We start from the raw sequence: 25,976 nt of genomic DNA on the forward strand, positions 1-25,976 counted from the left end.
AAAAATAGTAGTAGATTACTACTACTAGCACTAGTTAACTTTTGTACTAAACACAAACAAACACGCATTGTGTTTGATATGATTGTTTCATTTTTCTTTGCCTTCTGCAATTTGGTTAAATTTTGGTTTCAAGCCAATTTAACAGTAAAAGGTTTAAATTAATTACCTTCTACATTCTCTTTGTTCTTTTTAGCAGGTCGGGTTATTTGCACAGGTTCTTCCAAAAAGTCATTTAATGTTACTACAGTATAATTACTTGCTAAAGATGCATCCATCATGAAAGCACAGGCAGTGGAGAGATAGCTTACATAACTAAGTCAACGAATCAAAAAGCTGACCTAGTTTTACAACAACCAATTGAAAAGCAAGCACAAAAATAACTGCTTTTGGAATGAAACCCAATAGGAAATAACTGGTTTTGGAACAAAACCAAGATTTTAGTGGGTGAAATGTATGAGAAATAATTAGTTTAGGAACAAAAAATCCATTGAACAAGGTACTCATATTACTAGAGTATAATTTAAGATTAAAAAGTCAAAAAGTGCCATAAATGGAAATAACTGGTTTTGGAAATGAACTCCTCATATGTCTATGTATGTCTATGTGTGTCTATGGATGTCTCTGTGTGTAGATGTCCTTGTTTATGTGAGTCTGTGTGTGTTAATGTGTCTGTGTGTGTCGGTGTATGTCCACGTATGTTTATGTATAACTTTGTGTGTCTATGTATGTCAATGGGTGTCTATGTATGCCTATATACATGTACAACTATTTGTGCTTATGTGTATCTATGTATGTTTGTGAGTATATGTGTGTCTACATGCACCTATGTGTGACTTTGTATGTCTATGTGTGTCTATGTATGACCTTGGGTCTGTGCATGTCTTTGCGTGTCAATGTATATCTACGTATGACTATGTGTGTGTTCACATGTCTATATGTGTCTATATATGTTTTTATGTAACTCCAAATTCTCTTTAACGAGCATCAGTGTTCTTGAAAATTTGTCTGTGTCACCCCTCCTTAAACTGACTGCAAAGCTTGTTGTTATTACTTGTGGTGTTGTCTATGGTCTATTTAGCAGTGTTTACACTTTTTTTATTTGTTTCAACAGTAACTGTAAGTGAGGGTAGCTACAGTCTCCGTTGTAGAATAACATGGTTTTTCCTTTTCACAAATCATCACATCAACTGATACAGTCTTTGTCCGCCATAGCTAATTTACGATATTAGCTTTTACAAAGGTTGAAAAATTTAGTATTTGAAACAATCACCACAAGTTCACTGAATAAACAAGCAATATGTTTATTAACACCATTAGCATCATTAAAACATACTGTTTTAATATATAAATAAATGTGAGTATAATTTATAAAGTTGAATAGTAGATATTAACATATTTTAGTAGTTTCTCTAGATACGCCCAAACTGAATAGTTTACTGATACTAACATTTTTTTGATCTGTAACGGCATTTTTTTTTTAATTGAACAAATTCTGCCATGACTTAAGTTCTGTTATCTTGACGAGGAGTATGATAATAATAAAACCAACAGATCCCACGAAGTAGAACATCATTGCCCATGACCAGTTGGTAACTTCTTGGATGCTTCCAGACATGACCATGCCAAGGCAAACCCTACAATTATAATTCATTATAAACATAATTCATTGCAGCTTTTGATGAAACTATAAATGCTACATGAGTTGTCCGCACAACAGACACTGTTAGAGAGGACAACTACTAGCGAGGGAAATATATGGATGGTTGTTAAGTTGCGATCTCACCCTACCAGTAAGTTGGGCAATAGAGCGGCAATTAATAGAGTTTAGTTCCCAGTAAACTAAATGTCTTGCCTACTCGCATCTCATGCCTTTGCAACTGTTAGTGATGTCAAGTGATGCCAGGGCTTTGACTAATTTTTACTACATCGGAGTTGGTTTCTATGGTGATCATGGAGTGTGTTGAAATTGTCCAGTGAGTATGTACATTTAAGTAGAACATCAAAAAGGGATTAAGACATATTGGTGATAGATGGTCAAGCCCATGCTGCGCATTTCTGAAGTTAAAATTAACAAACCTTTCATTTCTGAAAGCTTTGGTTCAATTGCCCCATGAGCATTCATTAAAGAACACAATCTCTCAATTAAGAATTTACTGCCTAAAGTTTTTAAAAGATTTGTATGCTGTGTATTTTGGTCTCTGTTGTTAATCTCATATCAATTTGTGTCTGAGGTGAGCCATACCGAGGACTACTCTAGACTGATTTACTAATCCAACATTTAACTGTACTTTAATTGTATTCGTATTTTATATTCTAACTACAGTCTTTTTTTCGTAGTATGCTTAATAATATATAAGGGCTGATCTGTGGGACAGGAGGGGTGTGTCTTACCTAGTGCTGGGACGATATTTCGGTATATCGGCGATACCACTTTCTGATACCGACCGTACCGAGTGCTTTTTGCCCATATCGAAATATCAGATATCGTCAATATTTGACAATATCGACAATAATATATATATTCTACTCGATTTGATACCCGATTATCCAAAGAATTATACTAGTACATTAACTCATTAGAGAGTTATTCTCTCATGGCAGCTTTTTCTGGTAGGTAAGACAACTCCGAATATCATACCCGATATTTCAATATATCGGTTAACTACGCCATCATATCGTACCAAAACGAATTTTTAATATCGTCCCAGCACTAGTCTGACCCCGTGTATCACTAGAGCTCAGTCTAAAAGTTATGCATGCTTTAATCTTAACTCTTTCTTACATAATGTTAGCAAAGCTGTGTGAATCTAGGCAATCATAGACAGTGGAGTGCTGCATTCAGTTGGTTGCTAGTGTTTGGGTTCTGTAACTTATCTTGACTCTGGTTGTTAGGTTACATGTTGGGTAAGTAAAGGTTTGCTCATAGAGAATAGGGTCAGCGTCCAGCTGCCGGCCCACTGTGAAAGTGCAGCATCAGAATATTGATATGAATCTTGCAAATGATATAACCAGAAAACTTGGTCACAAGAAAAGGCCCAAGATGGCACAAAGACACCAACTGTAGAATTCAAGTATGTAATTGTCTCCTCTCAATGCTATAGCCTGAACGCATAGGCAACTCCGACTATAAGCTTGAAGAGTCTTGAAATAGTTGAAGACTTGCCTCAAAATGTGAGCAGCAACGTGTGAAAGGAAACTGAGGCTAATGGGCTCAGAAATGCGAAGCGGTCCTAGAAGAGAGAATTATTCCTTGTTAGCTACCTATAGGATGACCAGTAAATGCGCTGACATCCTGCTCTTGAAAAGAACTAGTTTATTGCTTATTTGGTGTGCAACATTGTTGAAATAGATCATTAGATAGCTTTTATTGCAGTATTGAGTCATTTTCTTCAAAACTATGTATAGCTGACATAAACTTGTATATTTTAGATAAACGCGTATATTCTACATAAGCGTGTATACCCTACATAGACATGTGTATCCTATATATGTGTATATATCCTACATAGACATGTGTATCCTACATAAACATGTGTATCCTACATGGACATGTATATTCTACATAGACATGAGTATCCTACATGGACATGTATATTCTACATAAATGTTTATATCCTACATAGACATGTATATATTCTACATAAATGTTTATATCCTACATAGACGTGTATATCCTACATAGACATGTATAGCCTACATAGACATGTATAATAGCCTACATAGACATGTATATCTTACTTAAATTAATAAAGCAATTAAAACCTCTTTTAAAGGTTGACTTGCAATAAAATTCACATTACAGTTATTTGGTATCGAAAGATTCACCATGTCTTACTCTGTTGTGTTGTAGGTGCCAAATATGTGGAAATGTGATTACAAGCTCTTAAAAGCTCAAAAACTAACAATTAATCGCAGCCACACGAGACCGCCGTAGTTTGGATTCTCTTTCCAAAACGGCTCAAATGTGACGTAATTGTGAGAGATGGTTTCTGTTTACACTTTCACGCAACCTTATTCGTCGAAATATTTTCACAAATATACTTCACGCATTCAATAAAACCATGTCTATTGTTCTTACGCGTCTGTTTTATCGTCATTGCAAATGCTGTCACTTTTAGCAGTGATATTTTATAACTTGCCATAAAAATTTATTTAATTTTTTAGCCTTACCTCGAAGGAGTACATATCATTGTCTGATAATCATGACAAGCCTGTTGGTCACCTGTGATAATCGAAAAGTGCTGCAAAAATTATTTGCGAAGTATTGGGTCACATGATCAGATTACGACTTGCCGATTAGACCAGGCCGAAACAAAACAGTAAAACAGCAAGCATCTATATTTGATATGGGGTCTACGGTAAAACCCGAAGTGTTTGTCATAAACTAGTGCTTTTCGTTTTTGAGCTTTTAAGAGCTTGTAATCACTTTTCTACACATTTGACACCTACAACACAACAGAGTAAGACATGGTGAATCTTTTGATACCAAATAACTGTAATGTGAATTTTGTTGCAAGTCAACCTTTAATAGTTAGCTTTCGTGCGTAATTTAGGTTTTTAAATTTAGTTGTTTATATCTACTATATAAACGGCAATCGTTGTGTGTGCGTGCGTGCGTGCGCGCGTGTGTGTGTGTGTTTGAGTGTCCGCGTTATAGAGTACCGTACTTTTCGGACTATTACCCACTACTAGGTATCTTGGGCGCATTAACGGGAATCTCTGGTTACTACACGCCTCTATTATACATAACCTAATCATCATCGTTTTTACACGGAACAAGTCATATCTGGTTAGCGCGCCTCTTTACGGCGTCCAACGACATTGGTGCGTTCGGAACAGCAAAATTCGGCCGCGTAAAAAAGCACCGTTCTGAGTTCGGCAGCCTATACAGCTATACAAATGTACTAATCATTAAATAAAATAAATTAATGAATAGTAATTTACATGCGATTAATATTTACTGCCAACGTGTACCGAGAAGGTCACACGAACGTTGATTTCTTGCGGTCACGGGAAAACGCAGTTCTCACCCACTACATTTCTACATAAAAAAAGGTAGGTATTTCTTAATCCATGTTGTATTGTCTATGAATTGCCACACTTCCACTACATAAACCTTTCACTTGCGTCCGTGTACAAATTAAGCTATCGGCCTACTGCCAGCCATTTTGCCGATATTGCTTAATATGTATACGATATTTTTTCAATTTCAAACTCCATCTATACTGTTTGTTTTGGTTATATATTTCATTTTGCCAACATGTTAACAAGCGCTGCTATACAAAAAAATCTTTGTATCTATATTTTGTGCATTTTAATTATCTGTCATGTGTCATCAACATAAGTAGTTATCTGTTTTTTAACTCGGACGCATTTAATGAATTCACACAAGAAATCTTCGTTTTTAAGTTAGAAATTCTCGAACGAAGATTTAAAATTAAATTTTAGGCTAATTTTATAAAGAAATCTTTGGACAACATTGTCACTACTATAAAAGTCTTAAAGACTGTTGGTTATGTTATCAACGAATAATAAAATTCAGTTACTAGCAATTGCTGGTAAAATTGCAAAATGTGTCTACGGCGGTCGACCATAGAAAACGCATAAATGAGTCTACTTCAGTGAAAGGGTTGGAAACGTTGGATTTGCCACTGTTTGTGATAGTAAACATGTTCACTTCGTTCTGAGTTACTTTTATTCTTTTCCAGCTACGAGTACTACAGAACTTGCACGGGTACTGCTACTGCGTTTTACCTACTAAGTTTCTACATCGAAAAGGTTAGTATTGTTGTATGTTATTGCTATTTACTATGTTATTGCTATTGCTATTTTAATTATATGTGTAATCACAAAAATCTGAATCAGCTATGTCATCAACATAAGTAATTGTTTTCTAACTCGATGGCATTTTCAAAACTCGGTTGACACAAAAAACACAAAAATGGTTGTTTTTAACCACTTCGGCTACAATTGCATAATCCAATTTCGCGTTCAGGTACAATTAAATCATGATGCTCTACAGATTATGACATGGGTCAACAAAAGTCATTTTAACCGTAGAAGCACTCACATTTTTACATAGAACACCTATACTTTTGGAAAGCAACGAAAATTCTGTATCTGATCGTATTATCTTTATTTCAAAAATTAAAAATACTAAATATTGAAAGTAGCATGAAATAGCGATTTTATTAAAATTCGTGTTCTACGAACATTTTTGACTAATAAGGGTAGCATGAAAATGTATAAAACTATATATAATGACAAACAATTAAAATATACTGTGTATACAATGCAATCTACAGTCTCTTCCATAGCTGTTAACTTATCTTCGTCACCACTCTACTGGAAGTCTGCCATTTCTATCGCTCAATTGAAGCCTATAGCATCAACTACTAACTGATCTAGATGTTGAACTTTGAACCCAAATTACTCGAAATTCTTTCATTTGACCATAGCTGTTTGACCAGTCCGATGTCTGCAAACATGTCTGAAGGTCATGCTTAGCTTTGTAGATAGAGTGTAACTGTAAGCAGGCTCTAAATATAGATGGATGAGTAATGCAACTACGCAAAGCCTAAAAACTGGCTAATGAACTTGGGAAGAATATACTCAAAGCCGCTATAGCAAGTGGTTAAGTTGGAAATTCTCAAACAAAGATTTAAAATTAAATTTTAGGCTAATATTATAGAGAAATCTTTGGACAACACTGTCACTTCATACAAGTTTTAAAAATCGTTGGTTATGTTATCAACGAATAATAAAATTCAGTTACTAGCAATTGCTGGGAAAGTCGCAAAAATGTGTCTATGGCGGTCGACCATAGAAAACGCATGAGGGAGTCTACTTCAGTGAAAGGGTTGAAAACGTTGGATTTGCCACTGTTTGTGATAATAAACATGTTCATTTCCTTCCGCAGCTGAGTTACTTTCACTTTTTTCCAGCTACGAGAACTACAGAAACTACAGAACTTGCACGGGCACTCCGAGCCTGGCGATAGGCAGCGGTGAGAAGAAAGCGAGCAGCGTATATTACAAAAAGCACACCATCTCATTCAATGTTAGAAATGCTTAAAGCAGTACAATGCCTTCCAAAAAGCCTATTGCCCAAACGCAAAAGCAGATTGATTCCCGTAGAGAGAGATCGAATTTGCGAAGCAGCAGCAAGACGAGCAGAAACTGCAGAGCAAACGCAGCTACGCCCACAACGAAACGGAACTGCTGCTGCAGCTGCTAGAAGAGCAGAAACCGCCGAACAAACACGAGTACATCGAGAGCAGGGCGGAATAGATGCTGCAGCCGCTAGAAGTGCAGAGACTACTAGACCGACCCCAGCAGTAACTCAAACGGCTCAGAGCAGCCGCTACATCGGCCAGACGTGCAGAAACCTCCGAGCGGATGCAGCGGCGACAAGAACATGATGCACTAGCTACAACAGCTGCTCACCGAGCTGAATTTTCGGAGCGGATGAAACGGCGACAACAGCGAGATGCACTAACTACAGCAGCTGCTACCAGGCGCCGTGTATGGACAGAAAACTTCACGCTAGACTACAGTCATGCAACACAGTATAGGGTTGAATTTTTTTATGGGACGAATGTCCAAAAATGCTCCAGATGTAATGCCTTACGTTGGAAAGGCGAGAGGCCATATATGTAGTTTATATAGTAGATTTTATTGATAATAAATTTATCAACAACCGCATTACTGCTGCACAGTTTGTATATTATACCATGTCAAAACACAGGCTATAGACGAAGAACTGGTGAGTCATGATTAGTGTTTCAAGCATGCAGAAGTCTCAATTCAATAAAAGCTGGCGATAGCTAAGCAGTGCAACAGCAAAATATTTTCTAGAATTTCTTAAAATATGTAAAACTTTTCCATACTGCCAGTTTGAAGAGCGTCAACTTGCCTAGCAATGTCAATTTCATTATCAGTTCTGTGTACAAAATTAGGACAATGCCGATTTGAGTAGTTCGAGACTGATGCATTGTAGACTAGCTGTAAAACACATTGCATATCTCCAATGGGCTCTCCAACATTATTGACATGTACAACTGCATATGTGTATGCAGTCAGATCAGCACAAAAATTTCAGTGGATTGCATGTTTGGAGTTGTTTTACGGTATGAAAGACAACTCTCAATAAAACTATTGCTTTACGTAAATCTGTTCCCGAACACGGGTAATGCAGCTAGTCTATATATATTTCTCAAAGTTTGTGTGTCTGTGGATGTCCAGCTATAGCTATTAAAATCTTGGAATTAAAATTTCGCATTCTGATGGATTTGAACTCATGGAGATTGAAACGGCAAGTTTTAAATCCACGCGCTCTACCACTGAGTTATACAAGGCGTATTGATCAAAGATATCATATACTGTATAGCGTATGCACACACTAAATGGTGCATTATTTGAAACTCTATAAAATCTATTAACTCTATAAAATACGATACTTTTCTGTGTTTTTTTGAACTCCTATTTTCGATTTTGCGTAAGGTTCAATTGCAATAATCGCGGTCAAGGCCAATTCTTTTCACGCGGACAGTTGTATTATCTCCATAGGAAGAGCCTCTACATTCTCTTTCCATTCGGTCAGACAAAGACAGTGCGATATCACCAGTATCGAGAGGTACCAGTATCGTCATATTCAGAGTTTTGATGGATAACTTCTGATGGAACAGTAACCTTTCTTATACACACCCACTTCTATGCAAGATTTGTTACTATTAATTCAACATATTCAGATTTTTATTTTGTTTTCTCAGTTTGTATTAATTGTATCATTACACAGATATCTTTTATTGTAATTGAAGCAAAACAGGCTTAATTTAGCTATTACTTGCTAATTATTTCACATTTACATTTCAACCCTTTTATAGTTGTTTTATTTTTTTTTTATTTGACTTGCACAAAACATTTTCTTCATGATATGAATTTTGAAAGTTACAGTTGTTTGACAAAGTTTGAACACCTTTACAATTATTTTTATTTTCTCTCTTAATTTATTTCAGCTACACAAAACCCTTTCCTCTTGATATGTAGTTTGAAAGTTAGAATGGCAAATGTTGTTATATGTTAAATACATAGATATATAAACCTAGATTGGCCAATAATAGCTATTCCTATTGGTTGCCTTGTCAGACTTAAACAGCATGACGTTAAATTGAATTGTACCTAATGCTTGACTCCATCGTTGTTAACAATGGAGCTAATGAGGAGGTGACAAAATCATATTTACTTTCACATAAAAACCTTCTTGGATACATAATCCAGTAAACTAAAGCAATTCTGTGATAATATCTGATAACCACCACAGATTAAAACTATAAAAGCTATGAAATTTTGCACACAAATCATGAGCCATCAGGGCTTTATTTGCCCCGCTCTCCTATCCCCCTTTTCTCTTTTCCCCTTGTCCCAAGAAGAAGTGAGAAGGGAGAAGGGAAAAAGAGAGAAGGGGGAAAGGAGAGGGAGGCAAATAGCCCATCCACCCAAAGAGCCAGACCCTGGCTAAATAAATAGACTCATATCATGCTGAACTAAACATGACTAAATATGAGTATGCAAGTATGTCTTACGTCAAAAATGAGACAGAATGATTATTTTACAGCTGGTTATATATCTCGGTCACTAAAGCTGAAGTGTAATGATTGTATCACTAGCATCGTGGATGTTACCAACTATGATGTCAACCAAGCAACGAATTCCCTAATCACAGTTAAAGGTTGACTTGCAACAAAATTTACATTACAGTTATTTGGTATCAAAAGATTCCCCATGTCTTACTCTGCTGTGTTGTGGGTGCAAAATATGTAGAAATGTGATTACAAGCTCTTAAAAGCTCAAAAACGAACAGTTGATCGCAGCCATCATGAAACTGTCATAGATCGGAATCAGTTTATTTCTCTGACGTAGTCATTACATTTGGTTATTGCTTTGACACGTGATGTTCTCTAGGGAATTGAAAGGCCAATAAAAGGCTCAATATAAAACTTCTCGTAGCACTAGTTTATGACAAACACTTCAGGTTTTACCGAAGACCCCGTATCAAATATAGATGCTCGCTACTTTACAGTTTTGTTTCGGTTTGGTCTAATCATCTAGTCGTAATCTGATCATGTGACCCATACTTCACGAATAATTTCTGCAGCCTTTATCGATTATCACAGGTGACCAACAGACTTGTCATGTTTATCAGACAATGATATGTACTCCTTCGAGCGAAGGTTAAAATATTAAACAAATTTTTACAGTAGGTTACAAGATATCAGTAAGGTAGTTTTGTTTCGGCCTGGTTTAATGTGACCAACAGACTCGTCATGATTATCAGACAATGATGCATGTATGTACTCCTTCGAGGTAAGGCTAAAAAATTAAATGAATTTGTAGGGCAAGTTATAAGATATCACTGCTAAAAGTGACAGCATTTACAATGACGATAAAATAGACACGCAAGAACAATAGACATAGTTTTATTGAATGCGTGAAGTATATTTGTGAAAATATTTCGATGAATAAGGTTGCATGAAAGTGTAAACAGAAACCATTTTTCATAATTACGTCACATTTGAGCCGTTTTGGAAAGAGAATCCAAACTACGGCAGTCTTGTGTGGCTGCGATTAACTGTTCGTTTTTTAGCTTTTAAAAGCTTGTAATCACATTCCCACATATTTGGCACCTACAACACAACAGAGTAAGACATGGGGAATCTTTTGATATTAAATAACTGTAATGCGAATTTTGTTGCAAGTCAACTTTTAAGAATAGTGGTGCCTTGACTTTGTCTTCACCTGTGGTGATTGAGGTTTGCAACCACAGTGAGAAAGCGATGAGAGTGTTGCTTAGTAGTGCTGGATTGGTGACAAACTTTTCCAGGCTAGCACTGATTGCCACCATAGAGAGGTTGTTGAGATTCAACATCATGCTATTGTTTAAGTGTAATCATCATACTAGTAGCCTAGCTCGTGAGATAGCAAAGAGATATATTTCGATTAGGGCACACTATGAAGCTAAAAATAGAGCTGATTCTACTTCCCTGATCAGATCAAAACTTCACAGGCTCATCATATTTAGTCATGTTTAGTTCAGCATGATATTGGTCTTTTACCTAGCCATGGTCTGGCTCTTCGGGTGGGTGAGCTATTTTCCCCCTCTCCTTTCCCCCTTCTCTCTTTTCCCCTTTCCCCTTCTCCCTTCCCACTTCTTCTTAAGAAAAGCTGGAAGGGGAAAAGAGTGAAGGGGGATAGGAGAGCGGGGCAAATAAAGCCCTGATGGCTCATGATTTGTGTTCAACATTTCATAACTTTTATAGTTTTAATCTATGGTGGTTATCAGATATTATCACAGAATCGCTTGTTTACTGGATTATGTATCCAAGAAGGTTTTTATGGGAAAATAAATGTTATTTTGTCACCTTCTCCTCATTAGCTCCATTGTTAACAACAGTGCAGTCTAGGGTTGCATGATAGCTCGATAGTTGATTGCGATAGTCGATAGTTGTCTTTCTCGATATAAATATGTTGCCTATTTTTAGCCTATCGAAACATCCGAAACTAATATATCGTTATCGAATAATCAAAAATAATATAACCTGAAAGGTATCACCCTCGGATAGCTCGAACACATGGTTAACTCAAACGGATTTGTCTGGTCCGTTCCCCCGCAATGATAAATTGCTTTACATAACTCGACCTCAACTTGGTTAACTCGAACAGTTTTTTGCCCAACGGCTACTGCGACGGTTGTTATCGCTTTAGAATATCACTTTATTCCAAGCCATAGAGATAAACCTCAAATTTTAGTAGTTCTTAGACGTCGTTATTACCATCATCGGCAAAATATTTTCGTTGACAACTTTTCTGAAGGTTTGCAAAAATCAAATTTTGACAAACATCCGCTTAGCGATGGCCCTCCGAAAGCTAGAAAAAGTGAGCTAACCTTCGAATAAACTTAATGAAAAATCGGCAAACTTGATCTTGGTTAAAACGCTCAAAAGAAAAATATGTCTTTTCTTCTGAGCATTTCAACAGCAATCAAGTTTTGCCAATTTTAATCTAAAAACGTCCTGGCAATCACATCACCTAAAACAACAAACCAATCTCAAGTGATAGAAAAGTCTCTATACTTTCTAATGAATTTTTATTAAACTTTACACTAGAAGCTTTTTAATTTGCAACAAGCCATCTATGCGTTTGATTTATATATAGTTTGGATATGTACATTTATCTACTAATAAATATATGGACTTGTGACAGTGCTCTGATAACTTGAACGCTCTGATAACGCGAACACCGTTTCCTATCCCTTCCCACAATCCTAGATCTTTTCAGGCACAATAATACGATAGTTTTACCAGCTTCCAAGTCACTGGATAACTATTGGTGAACTCTGTCTGCTCATTGATAATTCGATACTATTGCTATCGGTGGGACAACTCCAACGATAGTCGATAACACCTTTTCAAACAACAAATGTCATCCCTAGTGCAGTCAAGCATTAGGTACAATTCAATGACGTAACGTCATGCTATTTAAGTCTGACAGGCTTTTTCCCTATTAGCCAATCTAGGTTTATATATCTATGGTTAAATACAAATATATTTTCTGTCCGAAGACTTTTTATTACCCAGGCAACACCAGGCATTCCTCTAATAGATTTACATACCACAATTGGTTTAATGCTATACGTGTATATTTTTACTTGAAATAGTTTTCATTGTTGCAATCTTGTACCAATTATTGTAAATACGATGTACATTAGACGGCCTTGCAAACATCAGACAAGTCGGCAATTGTACTCACCCAGAGGCGTAGCAAGCGTTCCAACATCCTGACATGAACCCTTTGGCAGCTATCTTCTCTTCGTCACTTGATAGATTTAGCCGTCTGTATAAAAAATAAGAGTATGGGTTACAATTTACTATGTCTTCAAATCTTCCAATGTACTAAAGCCTTAGCTTTAATAAATTTGAGCCTTAGCTCAAATAAATTGTTTAACATAAAGCGTTTTAAAACCTTTTCTGTTAACAAAATGGATATTACTATTATTATTTATAATACACGCATAACCGGTCCTTCCAGCTTCTGTGTATTATCTAAGAAATGGAACAGCTATTTGCCTGGTCATCTAATTGTAGCTAGTAAGACATTTTTAGAATCAAATATCTTAATAGACAATCAAGCAGCTATCCGCATGACCTGTCCTCATTGATTGTCCTCATGGATTGTCCACATAGACTACTCACATGACCTGTCCACATGAACTGTCCTCATTGATTTTCATATGGACTACTCACATGACCTGTCCACATGAACTGTCCTCATGGATTGTACACATGGACTACCCGCATGGACTACCACATGAACTGCCCACAAGAACCGTCCAAATGAACTCTCTTCATAGATTGTCAACAGCGACTGAAAAGATAGACATAGATTGTCCACATTGACTGTCTACATTGGCTGTCTACATTGACTGTCCACACAGACTGTTTATGTGGACTGTCACGTGGTTGAAAGCGAAAAAGGATCCAAAACAGTATCGTCAGAGAATACTAGTAAAACCACATGCTAGTAATAATAGTTGCTCATCCCCAGACCACAACAGCTAGGTATGCTATTGCCAGTGAACATTATTTAGGTGATGGTATTTCTCATGTACACCAAGAAAGTTTTAAAAATGAATTATGTTGACTATACGCAGTTTATACTACCGGTGCTCCATCTTGATTGGATAATTTGTTACTTTAGGATTTTTTTCTTTCTTTGTTCCCCTTTGAATATCTTTAGTTGCGCCTATTAAAATACTGTACACACTCACTAGCAAGATTGAGTCAATTAGTCATGTGGCTAGCCCTTGATATGACTGTAGACAGTGTTAAAATATCTATGCTTCTCTTTTTATATTTATATCTATTCTGTGGATCTAAAAACACTGGCCAGTTATCTGGCGCAAGAAAAAAGTGTGATACTGGAATGAGTTTCTAAGGCTAGGTTTATTCCTAAGTATTGCACATAAAGTTTTTCTTACTTTATATTAAATGTCATCTCTTGTGGAGGGACAAATATCCAACTGTTTGCAAGTCCAGACACTGTGAGACACACCAGGAGCAACCATAACCTGTAATAATCAAATTCCTGCCGTATTTGATGAACTTAATAGAAACTTGTGTATGAAAATATGTGGTAAGCATATAATTGGGTTTTCATAGGAACATCAGGAATTTATTCAAATTACCACCACAAGTTATTGATGAGGAAAAAAAGCGGGTTGTTGAAGAGAAAAACAAAAAGATGAAGTACGAATAGGTAGGAAACCTGAATACAGCAAGTATTATAGGTGTGACGGAGGATAGGTTGGCTGTCTCGGTTTGTCTGTCTAGCAAGGAGATGCTGAGGCAGAGGTGTTTGCGATGAGTTTCCTGCTGCCTTCAGTTCATTCATTAAGTTTTTATGCAGCAATAGTGTAGTGACATCTGGGTGCGTTAGCGACGAAGCGGTACGCTGGGTCAACAATCAGGTCTGTTTCCATAGGGCACCATTGTAGAGTGATTGGTTGTGCGACGCGCCAAGTAAAAACACAGAGATTTGAGGGTTTCAACAACAAAATCTGGATATGAAGCAAGAGAAAAGCACAACCTATGCGCATGCACGAGTGTGAGGCCATTGGTCACTGAGCATGCACGAGTGTGAGGCCATTGGTCACTGAGGGTCTTTTGCTTCCAAATAGTGATATCGAATCACAACAGAACGAGAGCAAAGCGCTGCTTTCATGATAGCATTGCAGCACCCTGTTGAGGTAGGCCGGTACGCTATGGCTGTATAGAAACTGGCCTGTAATTGGTCTAGCTGATTCAACTGGCCTGTAATTGGTCTAGCTGATTGCACTGGCCTGTAATTGGTCTAGCTGATTGCACTGGCCTGTAATTGGTCTAGCTGATTCAACTGGCCTGTAATTGGTCTAGCTTATTCAACTGGTCTGTAATTGGTCTAGCTGATTCAACTGGCTTGTAATTGGTCTAGCTGATTCAACTGGCCTGTAATTGGTCTAGCTGATTGCACTGGCCTGTAATTGGTCTAGCTGATTGCACTGGCCTGTAATTGGTCTAGCAGCTCTAGCTGATTGCACTGGCCTGTAATTGGTCTAGCTGATTCAATTGGTCTGGAATTGGTCTAGCTGATTCAACTGGCCTGTAATTGGTCTAGCTGATTCAACTGGCCTGTAATTGGTCTAGCTGATTGCACTGGCCTGTAATTGGTCTAGCTGATTGCACTGGCCTGTAATTGGTCTAGCAGCTCTAGCTGATTGCACTGGCCTGTAATTGGTCTAGCTGATTCAATTGGTCTGTAATTGGTCTAGCTGATTCAACTGGCCTGTAATTGGTCTAGCTGATTCAACTGGCCTGTAATTGGTCTAGCTGATTGCACTGGCCTGTTTTGGTCTAGCTGATTGCACTAGCATGTAATTGGTCTAGCTGATTGCACTGGCCTGTAATTGGTCTAGCTGATTGCACTGGCCTGTAATTGGTCTAGCTGATTGCACTGGCCTGTAATTGGCTAAATCAGGTGCAGGTTTTTCAAATGGTTTTTTAAAGCATGTTTTTTCCATCGAAACCGCTGTAGTTCATGTCTGACATGACAAGCATTCAAGAATCTCTCTGGGAACATCTGAGACCTAATTGTAAAGTAGCAGAGCTTGAATCCTACTTGCTGATCACTAGAAGTAGTTTGCGAAGCAGTGGAATTGTCAGGCTTCAAGCATACGTTTGGTTTGCACATCCTGCTATAACATATCTAGCTGTTTTTTTTATGAAATGCAATCATATAATAACCAACCTTTTGTCGATAGGGATGAACGGGGCGGGTCCAGCAAATAGAAAGGCTGTAGCAAGAATAGCAAATCCCAAAGCTGTCATTCCAAGTCCATCCAGATATTTCTGTAAATCACTGTTGTGGTTAACATAAGATACATACAGCTCTAAGTTACAGTATATTTTACATTATATTATGCAGTATTTTAGGTATATTTTAGTTTGTTTTATTATGTTTTCACTGTGAATTAATTAATTTACAAATGATTCTATTTTACGATTGAAATGGTTGCTGTTTTAACGCAATAGAAAGACTCGAATAAAATTGTTGTTTTCTCAAGCTTTTGTAAATGTAGTTAAAAAGTAATTTTCATGAGGACGTTTCTTTGGTTAACACGAGTGGGAAAATTTCTTTGGAAAAATAAAATCGCCGTAGTTCTACACATTTTTCAAAATTTTAAAATCGAGCAAGCTTGGAAGCGTGAAAGTGTTTGAACTATTTGAGAGAAAATAAGAATCCATGCTGGCAGCAAAATAACTTCCTCATGGACTTTATTTTTATTTTTCTGAGCTTTCGATAAACTTCATGTATTGGCTATTAGAAATCAACAAAATCATACATTTATTGGCTCACTTTGAGTCTCAAACTTTGGAAAAACTGGAACATAAAATTTAATTATTTTACTATTTTAGCCTTGACCTGTCCTTCACTTCCTGTTAACTAATATGAGCATCGCAACAACGCCTGTCAGTTTAAAATACACTTCAAATGGCAAATACAAAAATTAAATGACATTTCAACAATATTTGTAATCATACAAAACTAAATATGGTCAGTGTAATTAAAATATTGTTGAAATTCTAAAACATAATATTAAAACAACAAAACCAAGTTTTTATGGGAATCACAGTCCTTAAAATGGCCTTCATAATTATTTACATATTTTGTTAATCTATCAATACTAAAGATTATAGGTTATAAAATACACCAGGTGTGGCAGAGAATCTAATGAGCACAAAGTTGATGTCCTATAGGGATCGGTGAGAAGTTTTTTGGAGTTTTGTAATGGAGTTTTTTGTAGATAAGAAAACTCCTTTAAGAGATTTCTGTATAGTATTGAAAATCTTATTACTTAAATCAGATAATTTGCTATACACAAGATATGTAAATACTCTCAACTACTGCTATAACTAGCAATAGCTATAACGCGTAATAACTAAAAATGTCATGTAACCAGCTGGTCTAGAACTTTTAAAAGAGCGAATGAACTACTTGTCATAAATACATTAACCATTGACTGCTGTGTAACATTGCGATACCAAGTCTTTGTAAAACAGTTCTGAGAATTGCAAGCTGGTCTCCTTACCAGTTTGTCCATAATTTTTCCAGCAATCGGTGTCATGATAACAAACGCTGTTGGAATCAACAGGAATATGAGAGAGGTTTTGCTTTTAGGCAAGTCGTACTGCAAAACAGAATAGAAGGTACAGTGGTGTGCATAAACTTGGAATCACCAGTTAAATCTTCAAATATGTATGTTTATATGCTGTTGTCTAAGAAATTCTTTGGAGTTAAGTGCCTCAACCCCATCAATATATATATCATTTGAAAGGGAAAATTCTGAAGAACAAGATGATGCTAAATATTCAAGAATATTCTCAGATTTTTATCGCTGGGGGTGGATCTACCGAAAGGCAGACTTATTGCAGGCTATGAATGTTGTTAGTGAAAATTGATAAAATAGGATACAAACAAACTCTTTTATACAAATTGGTGGCCCTGAAAAGGGCCGTTGGGTTATTGTTGGTCTTCAGAAGGACTGGTAAGGTGTCTTGAGCTGAGCATTAGTATTTTATTGGCCAGCCCTTGTTCTTGATCACCATCTGACACCGTCGAGGCATGCTGTTTACCAACTTTCTGAGCTCTTCAGGAGTGATGATGTGATGCCAAGCATGAATAATCTTCTCTATGAGCTCCCGTTTTGTCTTTGGTTTATCTTTGCTAACTATCACACCAATACGCTGCCAAACATTTTCAATGGGATTCAGGTCAGGGCTTTGTGCTGGCCAGTCTATTACCCTCACATTACTTCTGGTCATCCACTCCTTGACTCTCTTGGCAGGGTGCATTGTCATCCTGGTAGTACCAGGGTTGGTCGTTGCTGGTGAACAGGCTCCTAGCACTTGGAAGCATGACATCTTCCATGGTCTTGATGTATTTGTCTCCATTCATCATGCCTTCACAAATGGAGAGTCTTCCCACACCAAAAGCTGTCATGCAACCCCATACCATGACTCCAGTAGGGTGCTTGATGGTTGGTAGCGTACAAGCCGGGCTGTACTCCTCTCCAGGTCGTCTCCTCACATAACAATTTCCAGAGTGGTTTTGGATGGTAAATGTTGACTCATCACTGAACAAGACCCTTTGCCATTGGGCTGTTGTCCAGAACCGTTTATCTTTAGCCCACTCTAGACGACGCTTTCGCTTTTTCTCAGAAACTAAGGGCTTGCGCCTTGCCTTGCAGCCTTTCAAACCATTTGCAAGCAGTCTTCTTCGCACTGTACTGGGGTGAATCTCAATATCTCTGTTGTCCTTGATCTCCTTACAAAGTTGAGTACTGTTCAGTTGTCTGTCTGCGAGGGATCTTCGTACCAGGTACCGATCTTCACGGATAGTCGTCTTCTTGGGTCGTCCAGCAGAGTAGGTGGGTTTAAGACTGCCATTGGAGGTCCAAGTCTTGATTGCTGTGTAGACTGCCTTCTGAGAACAACCAACTTCCGCAGCTATCTGTCTTTGGGTCTTTTGCTGTTTGTGAAGGTGCAGAATGATGGCTCTTCTCTCTGTAGATAACACTTTAGGCATGGTAAAGTTCAAAGTCAAACTGAGTTCAAAGTTAAACTGAGAATGAATAAGACTTCAAGTGTCCTGCTTTAAATATGCAACAGTCAGCAAATTGCATAACTGAAATGCCATCATGATGGGATTTAGGATATTTCCCTTTCTTTGAAATTTGACAAGCAGTAAACTTTCTCAGGTGGGAAGGTTTGTGCTAACCTGTTATAACCAGATTACGTACAAGACCAGATAAAATTGCTAATCTGTTTAATAGGATTAATATAAATCACTCAGAAATGATTGTGTTCACATCTTCTGCTGATCAGATTGATATATAATATCTGGCATGGCATCATAATTGGCGGGAAAATAGAAAGCAAATGGAAGATCCATTCGATATAGAGTGAACAAAACAATGTGATTCCAAGTTTATGCACACCACTGTATGTTAATATTGCTATAAAGAGGAGGAGTTCAGGTAAAATTATATAGTGGCCAAAGACAGAACACCAAACTAAAGTTTATCCCAAAGTGTTACCGTTCAACAAACCATATGAATCAAGAAAAGACTTGTATCTACCAATACTGGGAGTCATCCTATCAATTAATGATGGTGGTAATGTGGTCAAATTATATTGTGAAAACAACTGCAAGTTGAATCTAATAAATAGTAAGTATAAGTTAAGTATATGTCTATGTTTGAGCTGCTTCCCTTGTCAGAAAACGGATCATGACAACTAATAAAGTCACTGCCCAAATATGAATGCCGTATTTTTTTTAATTATTCACGTTAATAATTTGTTTCCTTGTATAACAAGTCAAATATTGGTAGTGTATGTAATAGTACTAATTATGTTACAAACATCTCTAGTATTCTGTATTATTTCTTCTTTTTATCTTTTGTCTTTTCCCATTTAGTCGCCACCACAAATAGTATATCCTGGTACAAAACATAATGTGACCATTTGCTCATAGGATTTGGCACAGGAGCGACTATGGCTGGGTGCCCTACTTAACACCAACAATGGTCCTTCTGTGATTTGAACCACCGATCTACTGATTGTATACCAGCGCACTAACCACTAAACCATGAGTGCTCCGTATTATTTATTGATGTTGTTTTGTCAAATACCTATTAGTAAAGAAATGGGAACTTATATTTTGTGATTGAGCGTCAGACATGTTGAAAATCTGACGTGAGATCTCACATATTCCTGTTCTAGCACTTCTACTCTGACGATTCAAACTACCTTTAGTCGTCCGCAACAAGCATCAAGTTTTGATATTTTATGATTTGGTTGTAAACAGTTTATCTAAGATAAAATGTGTGATGAGACGTACAGTTTTTCTGAGTTCAGGCTCTAGAATTGGGTCAAAAGCGTGCCAGGCTGCCGCTGAAAACATCGTCACCAGCAGGCCGAGGATCATCCTTCTGTCACAAATGATTCTTGCATAGAGATGACTTCTCTGTAGTTGTGCTGGGCTGCTGACAGCCTGCAAGAGAATGATATCTTTAAAAGGGCAGTAGTATACTTGCTACTATACTAGCTACCATACTAATATACTACTAGCTCCTATACTAGTATACTACTAGCTACTATACTAGTATACTACTAGCTTCTATACTAGTATACTACTAGCTACTATACTAGTATACTATTAGCTACTGTACTAGTATACTACTAGCTTCTATACTAGTAACCTACTAGCTACTATACTAGTATACTACTAGCTACCATACTAGTATACTACTAGCTACTATACTAGTATACTACTAACTCCTGTACTAGTATACTACTAGCTCCTGTACTAGTATACTACTAGCTCCTATACTAGTATACTACTAGCTCCTATACTAGTATCCTACTAGCTCCTATACTAGTATACTACTAGCTACCATACTAGTATACTACTAGCTACTATACTAGTATACTACTAGCTCCTGTACTAGTATACTACTAGCTCCTATACCGGTATACTACTAGCTCCTGTACTAGTATACTACTAGCTCCTATACTAGTATACTACTAGCTCCTATACTAGTATACTACTAGCTACTATACTAGTATACTACTAGCTACTATACTAATATACTACTAACTACTATACTAATATACTATTAGCTACTGTACTAGTATACTACTAGCTACTAGTAAAGGGTGTATAAAGAAGAGAAGAACAAGAAGTATGAATGTTTAGTCACTCAAAATGTGCTAAAATAAGTTTGCAGCAGAAGTCAATTATTTAATTTACTTCTACTTGATAATTCATGAGTTGAAATAAACAAGTTTGGTTTATCTTGAGTGTCACGGAATGGAAATAAGCCTTTGAAGTTTTAACTTTAGTCATCTGTGGCCATCAAAACTTTTAGCTATTTTATAAATGCCTCATCTTGTAGACTTAACATGTTTTTAATTGGTTCCGTGGGTTCCATGACAAGTTTACTGTGGCCAGAAATATTGAAGTCTGGTTTTGTTAGAAGTCTAATAAAGACATGTTTTGGTATTAACAGTGTTTATACCCTTGTAACTAAGGCTGAATGTTGTAATAAGATGCATTGGACTAAATACTTCACTAGCATGCACATATTTGGGTACATAGCATACATATATTGGCGTATGTTGTCAAATTTGTACACTTATTGTGGCATACTGTTTGCATTTCATATTCATGCTGTGTGCATATCATGTACATATTGCGTGCATATTGTGGGTATATCGTGTGCATATTGTGTGCATATTGTGTGCATAATCTGTACCAAGCCTATTATTGTTACCTACCTCAGAGACATCCATACATTTGTGATCTCTTGGTTGCATTGATTTCTTGGAATCTAAAATAGTCAGAACCACCATGGCAGGGCCCAAGATTGTAAATATGTAACACAAATAAAAAACTTCTTTCTGTCCATAAAAAAAGTTGGTTCATAAATTTGGTAATTTCTGGGTCCCATCAGATATCACGGACTGGGTTGATTACTTCATACAGCAAGAGATGTGATCACACAAGAGATCACAAGATACGTTGTCTTATGCGAGTCGATTAGTTCATACTCTCATCTACTGCTATAAAGTTTCTGGGGGAGATAAAAGTTAGCATCTGTCACAAACTTTCAAAAACTGTTTACACAGAGGAATGAAGCCTCCTATCAGCAAGTACACCTTAGAAGAGAAAATATATAAGTCTGCTTTCCGTATCTAAATCATAACAATGTCAGAAATTGTTGAAAACACAGAGAGGTATAATAAGGCATCAAACTAAAACAGATCACTTTCTGTGCACCTATATCTTCGACTAAGAATTTTTGCGATCGAAAGCTATATTCTTATTGCTAAGTTTTAAAGATACTGAGAGAAAGAAAATAAACTAAAGATTTCCTTCTTTAAAACCGTTAGACTGAGAACAGATTTCTGCGACTGACTCAAAGATGGAAGTGAAAGTACCAGGCACTGCTCTCAGATCAGCAAAGGGTGTACTTATCCTGAACTCCTACTGTCAGACAGCTTATCATTAGACAAGTAGCTCTATTAAGGCAGGTAGCTCTATTAAGAGGTGCTAGTTAGTGCAAAAAATTAAAAGCTTTTGCATAAAATATACCTAAACTTTCACAAAGACATTATATCTCATCAATGCAGAAGTCATCAAAAATGGTCATCACTCCGCTGCAGCAATCATAACGTATGATGCGTTGGTAAGTAATAGCATTAGTAACATAGGATCATATCGTACTTTGGTAATAATGCAATACTTCAGTTTTAAATTCTGTTGGCTATTTTTAGTAACCTCTCAGCATCTAAATATTTTCACGAACATTCAGTTCCTTATTAATGCATATTGATGTGCGCCCACCCTATCTAGGCAGCAATAATACCATCAGAATTCTTATTAATACATATTGATGTGCACTCACCATAGCTAGGCAGCAAGAATACCATCAGAATTCCAAATGATAAGGTAGCAAGTCCAACTGTCACAAATATCAACCAAAATCCTGAAAGCTAAAAATGAATGTCTACGTATTTATTACCAGAAACATAAAATAAGGAGGAAGCAGTAGATAGATAGCCTGGCAGTTAGCAAATTGCAGAAAGCATTGCGTTGGCTATATAAGTAGAAAGGAAAATGTGCCGTGTTAGAAATTAAAATTAGCAAGGAAAAGGTGTTATTAAGATGGGAGACAGCCGGCCCTGTGTCTGAGTCAGCATTCGATTCAACTCAGCTCAGCTAATCAAAAAGACCAACCGGCATTCGGTAAAAGGGGGCGGTATTTGCTCCGCCAGGACACCTATAAGAGAAGAAATGTCACAAGCAAGAACCCAAGCACCTTTGCACCTTCTCTACATTTGTATGTTAGTTATGTACAAATACATACACAAACACTTGATTACCACTGTGCGGTTAATCCGAGGTTGGTGTGGTGCCGTAAATGCATTTTTCAGGCATCCTTTACACGTGTTAGAGATTGAGGTGTAGACAGAGGAAGACGCTATGTTAGAGATCTGGAAAAAAACTATTAGAACAACAATTAAGAATCTGATTTAAAGGGAAACACGCAAGAAAAAGGTGCTGTTGTGGGAGGGTTGAGAGTCAAATGCAGAATCAAGCGTTTAGTGAGGGAGAAAAGATAACATATGAGTCATTAACCTTAAGTCTGCATGGAATTGGTGAAGCCGCTGGGACATCATGTTAATGAAAACGTTAATATAAGCGAGAGCGAAGGGAGTAGATACTAGTTTACAAATGCCTGACTCAAGAGCATTATATATAAACATATACATATATATATGCATATAGAAAATATACATTACATAGCGGTATACATTGTACAACATTGTACACCATATAATGCTATACAATGGTTAACAGCATAAAGTTGGGGTTTTATTACTACATTTGTTGTCAGAAAAGAGCATCAGATAAAGAGATGACATGTTTATTAAAAACCTTTTGCATGTGTCTGAACATTTCTGACTGGTTACGTTTATTTAGAGTGAACTGTTGGAGTGGTTTCAATCTGCTTTATACTAAAATTTAAGTTAATTATATATAAAAACTCAATCATCAAGCATATTATACCAACTCATGAAATGGTTGTTTCAACACTGTGAAAATATGATTATAATTTTTTGTGTCTTTCTCAGTTCATTTGAAGAATGATGCAAGTTATAATGAAATGAAATTAACCAATCTATTAAAGTACTGCATCAATTTTCTCTAACTTCTGTCAAATAGAATATACTCACCGCATAGAGCCCACCTCCTATCGCGGGTCCAGATATACTGCCCAAACCCCCAACAGCTCCGAGAAGACTCTACAATTGGAAATCACTAAATCTGTCTGGTTATACAAAGTTAAGTGAGTCTTTTATTAAAATAAAAATTATAAGAAAGGTTCATGAATTACAGGTTTGTCAGAATTTCATTTGCAAAGCAAATTCTAGTCTGAGTAGACTTGTAAACATTTAAAACTAATAAGCAGATATATTAACATATTATCTACAGCTAGTGTCAGTAAAAGAGGCAAGATGGATGCTGATCATACTCAACTATTAGTTTGAAGGTTACAGTTTTATACACGTTATCGAAGTATTCCGCTATTAAATACAGAATAAATATGATGCAATATGTTACATATTACATTTTATATTACAGCATATATTATAGATTACATATTATGTTACAAAGTATATTATAATATATGTTACATAGTACATGTTACATACTAGATTAGACATTAATTACTGTATTATTTATTACAAATCTATATATATATATTTCAAAGTTTGTGTGTGCGTGTGTGCGTGTGTGCGTGTGTGCGTGTGTGCGTGTGTGCGTGTGTGCGTGTGTGCGTGTGTGCGTGTGTGCGTGTGTGCGTGTGTGCGTGTGTGCGTGTGTGCGTGCGCGCGCTTGCGCGTGCGTGCGTGTGTGTGTGCGCGTGTGGTTTGTCCAGCTATAGCTATTAAAATATTGGAATGGAGAATCTTTATCACAGAAGATTTGATCTTGGAACCTCCCATTCGCGAGGCAAATACCTTACCAATTAAGCTACACGAAATTCATGGATTCATTGGGCAATATATGTGGTTATGTGGGTGAAAATACGCTACAGCTCTCCGCTACAGCGCAACGTAATTTTATGCTTGCTCTCAGGCTCTTAGTACTAAGGTTACTCAAATTAGCCATTGGCAATGTGTCAAGCTAATGGCAAGTGGCCGTCAACTACATTACCTCTCGATGTTTATAAGCTGATTTCTATAAGCTTTTTATAAGCTGACTCGTGCAACGCCGGTAATTCCGCTAGTTTTATTATATACTACATATTAAATTAAATGTTATATACTATATTATATTTCACATAATATATTATACACTACTTATGGTATTATGTGTTCAATATTAAATTATGTATTACATATATGTATATTTGAGCTGCTCCTTTAGTAATACATAGAAAAGTCTAGATACAACTATGTTTCATGTCTTGGCTCACATCTTACTGTCAACATACGATATTATTTGTCACACAAACACCTTATAGCTTATCGGTGGTTTGCTACCAACTCAGCTCATAAAGTAACTAGTTTACCGATAACTGATGTCAGCGTGTACCCTCGCATCATCTCAACTAGCTTTAAACAGGTCTATCGCTACTAAATGAGTTCATAGATAAGTCATTCTATTTCAAATAATTTGCTTTTTATTCGTCGTGTTCTCTGAAAAATGTTAGCAAATGAGCTAAATAAATCTTGATCTAGCATTAAAGCCAGATTTATAAAGTAGCACTACAGCCTGTCTAAGTTCCTTCGGCCAGAGATATAAACCAAAACAGTGGTTCTCGAAGCTGTAAAGGCATCTGTATATCTACCAGTTACTAACCAGCATAAAGACACTCGACTGTGGAAATGTGTAGGTTATGTAGGTCTGTGCTGAAACAAACACGGCGGAAGCTCCAACACCTAGAAGTCCTCGAAGTGTGAATCCAGCCAAAAGATAGTAAACACTAGCATTGTGTGGTATGAAGGAGATACAGCCAAACAGACACATCGATAGCCCGAGGATGAAAACTGAAGCTTTCATTATATTGTGTACTCCAGTCTTTACAACCTGAAAAACAAGAACCTCAACTAAACTAACTTCAGGCACGACTAGATTGTAAGTATAACGTTTTATATTCTTCCGATTATACCTAAGTTTGGGCAACTGTTAAGAAGGAGGGTAGTACTAAGATAACACTTGGTGGCAACTGTAAGGTGTCATTTGTAGAAAGCTGGTAAGAGAGTTAACATCAGGTGACAGACATTAGGGTAGGCATAAACTAAACCGGTT

At 36.8% G+C, this 25,976-nt stretch overlaps 1 protein-coding gene across 1 annotated transcript; it reads right to left on the minus strand.

The window, feature by feature from the left end:
• Window positions 1-1,291: 1,291 nt before the first annotated feature.
• Window positions 1,292-25,720, minus strand: LOC137405993 (MFS-type transporter SLC18B1-like). The gene is made up of 10 exons (XM_068092489.1): window positions 25,527-25,720; window positions 23,894-23,962; window positions 22,561-22,648; window positions 21,431-21,483; window positions 19,992-20,144; window positions 17,182-17,280; window positions 15,840-15,940; window positions 14,035-14,124; window positions 12,807-12,890; window positions 1,292-1,634 (listed from the first exon to the last, which is right to left on the minus strand). The coding sequence occupies exons 1-10, from the start codon at window positions 25,692-25,694 to the stop codon at window positions 1,478-1,480; spliced, it is 1,062 nt and encodes a 353-aa protein (XP_067948590.1). The 5' UTR covers window positions 25,695-25,720; the 3' UTR covers window positions 1,292-1,477.
• Between the last annotated feature and the right edge of the window lie 256 nt (window positions 25,721-25,976).

The sequence above is a fragment of the Watersipora subatra genome, chromosome 10 (genome assembly GCF_963576615.1).
Source record: "Watersipora subatra chromosome 10, tzWatSuba1.1, whole genome shotgun sequence".
NCBI classification, from domain to species: Eukaryota; Metazoa; Bryozoa; class Gymnolaemata; order Cheilostomatida; family Watersiporidae; genus Watersipora; species Watersipora subatra.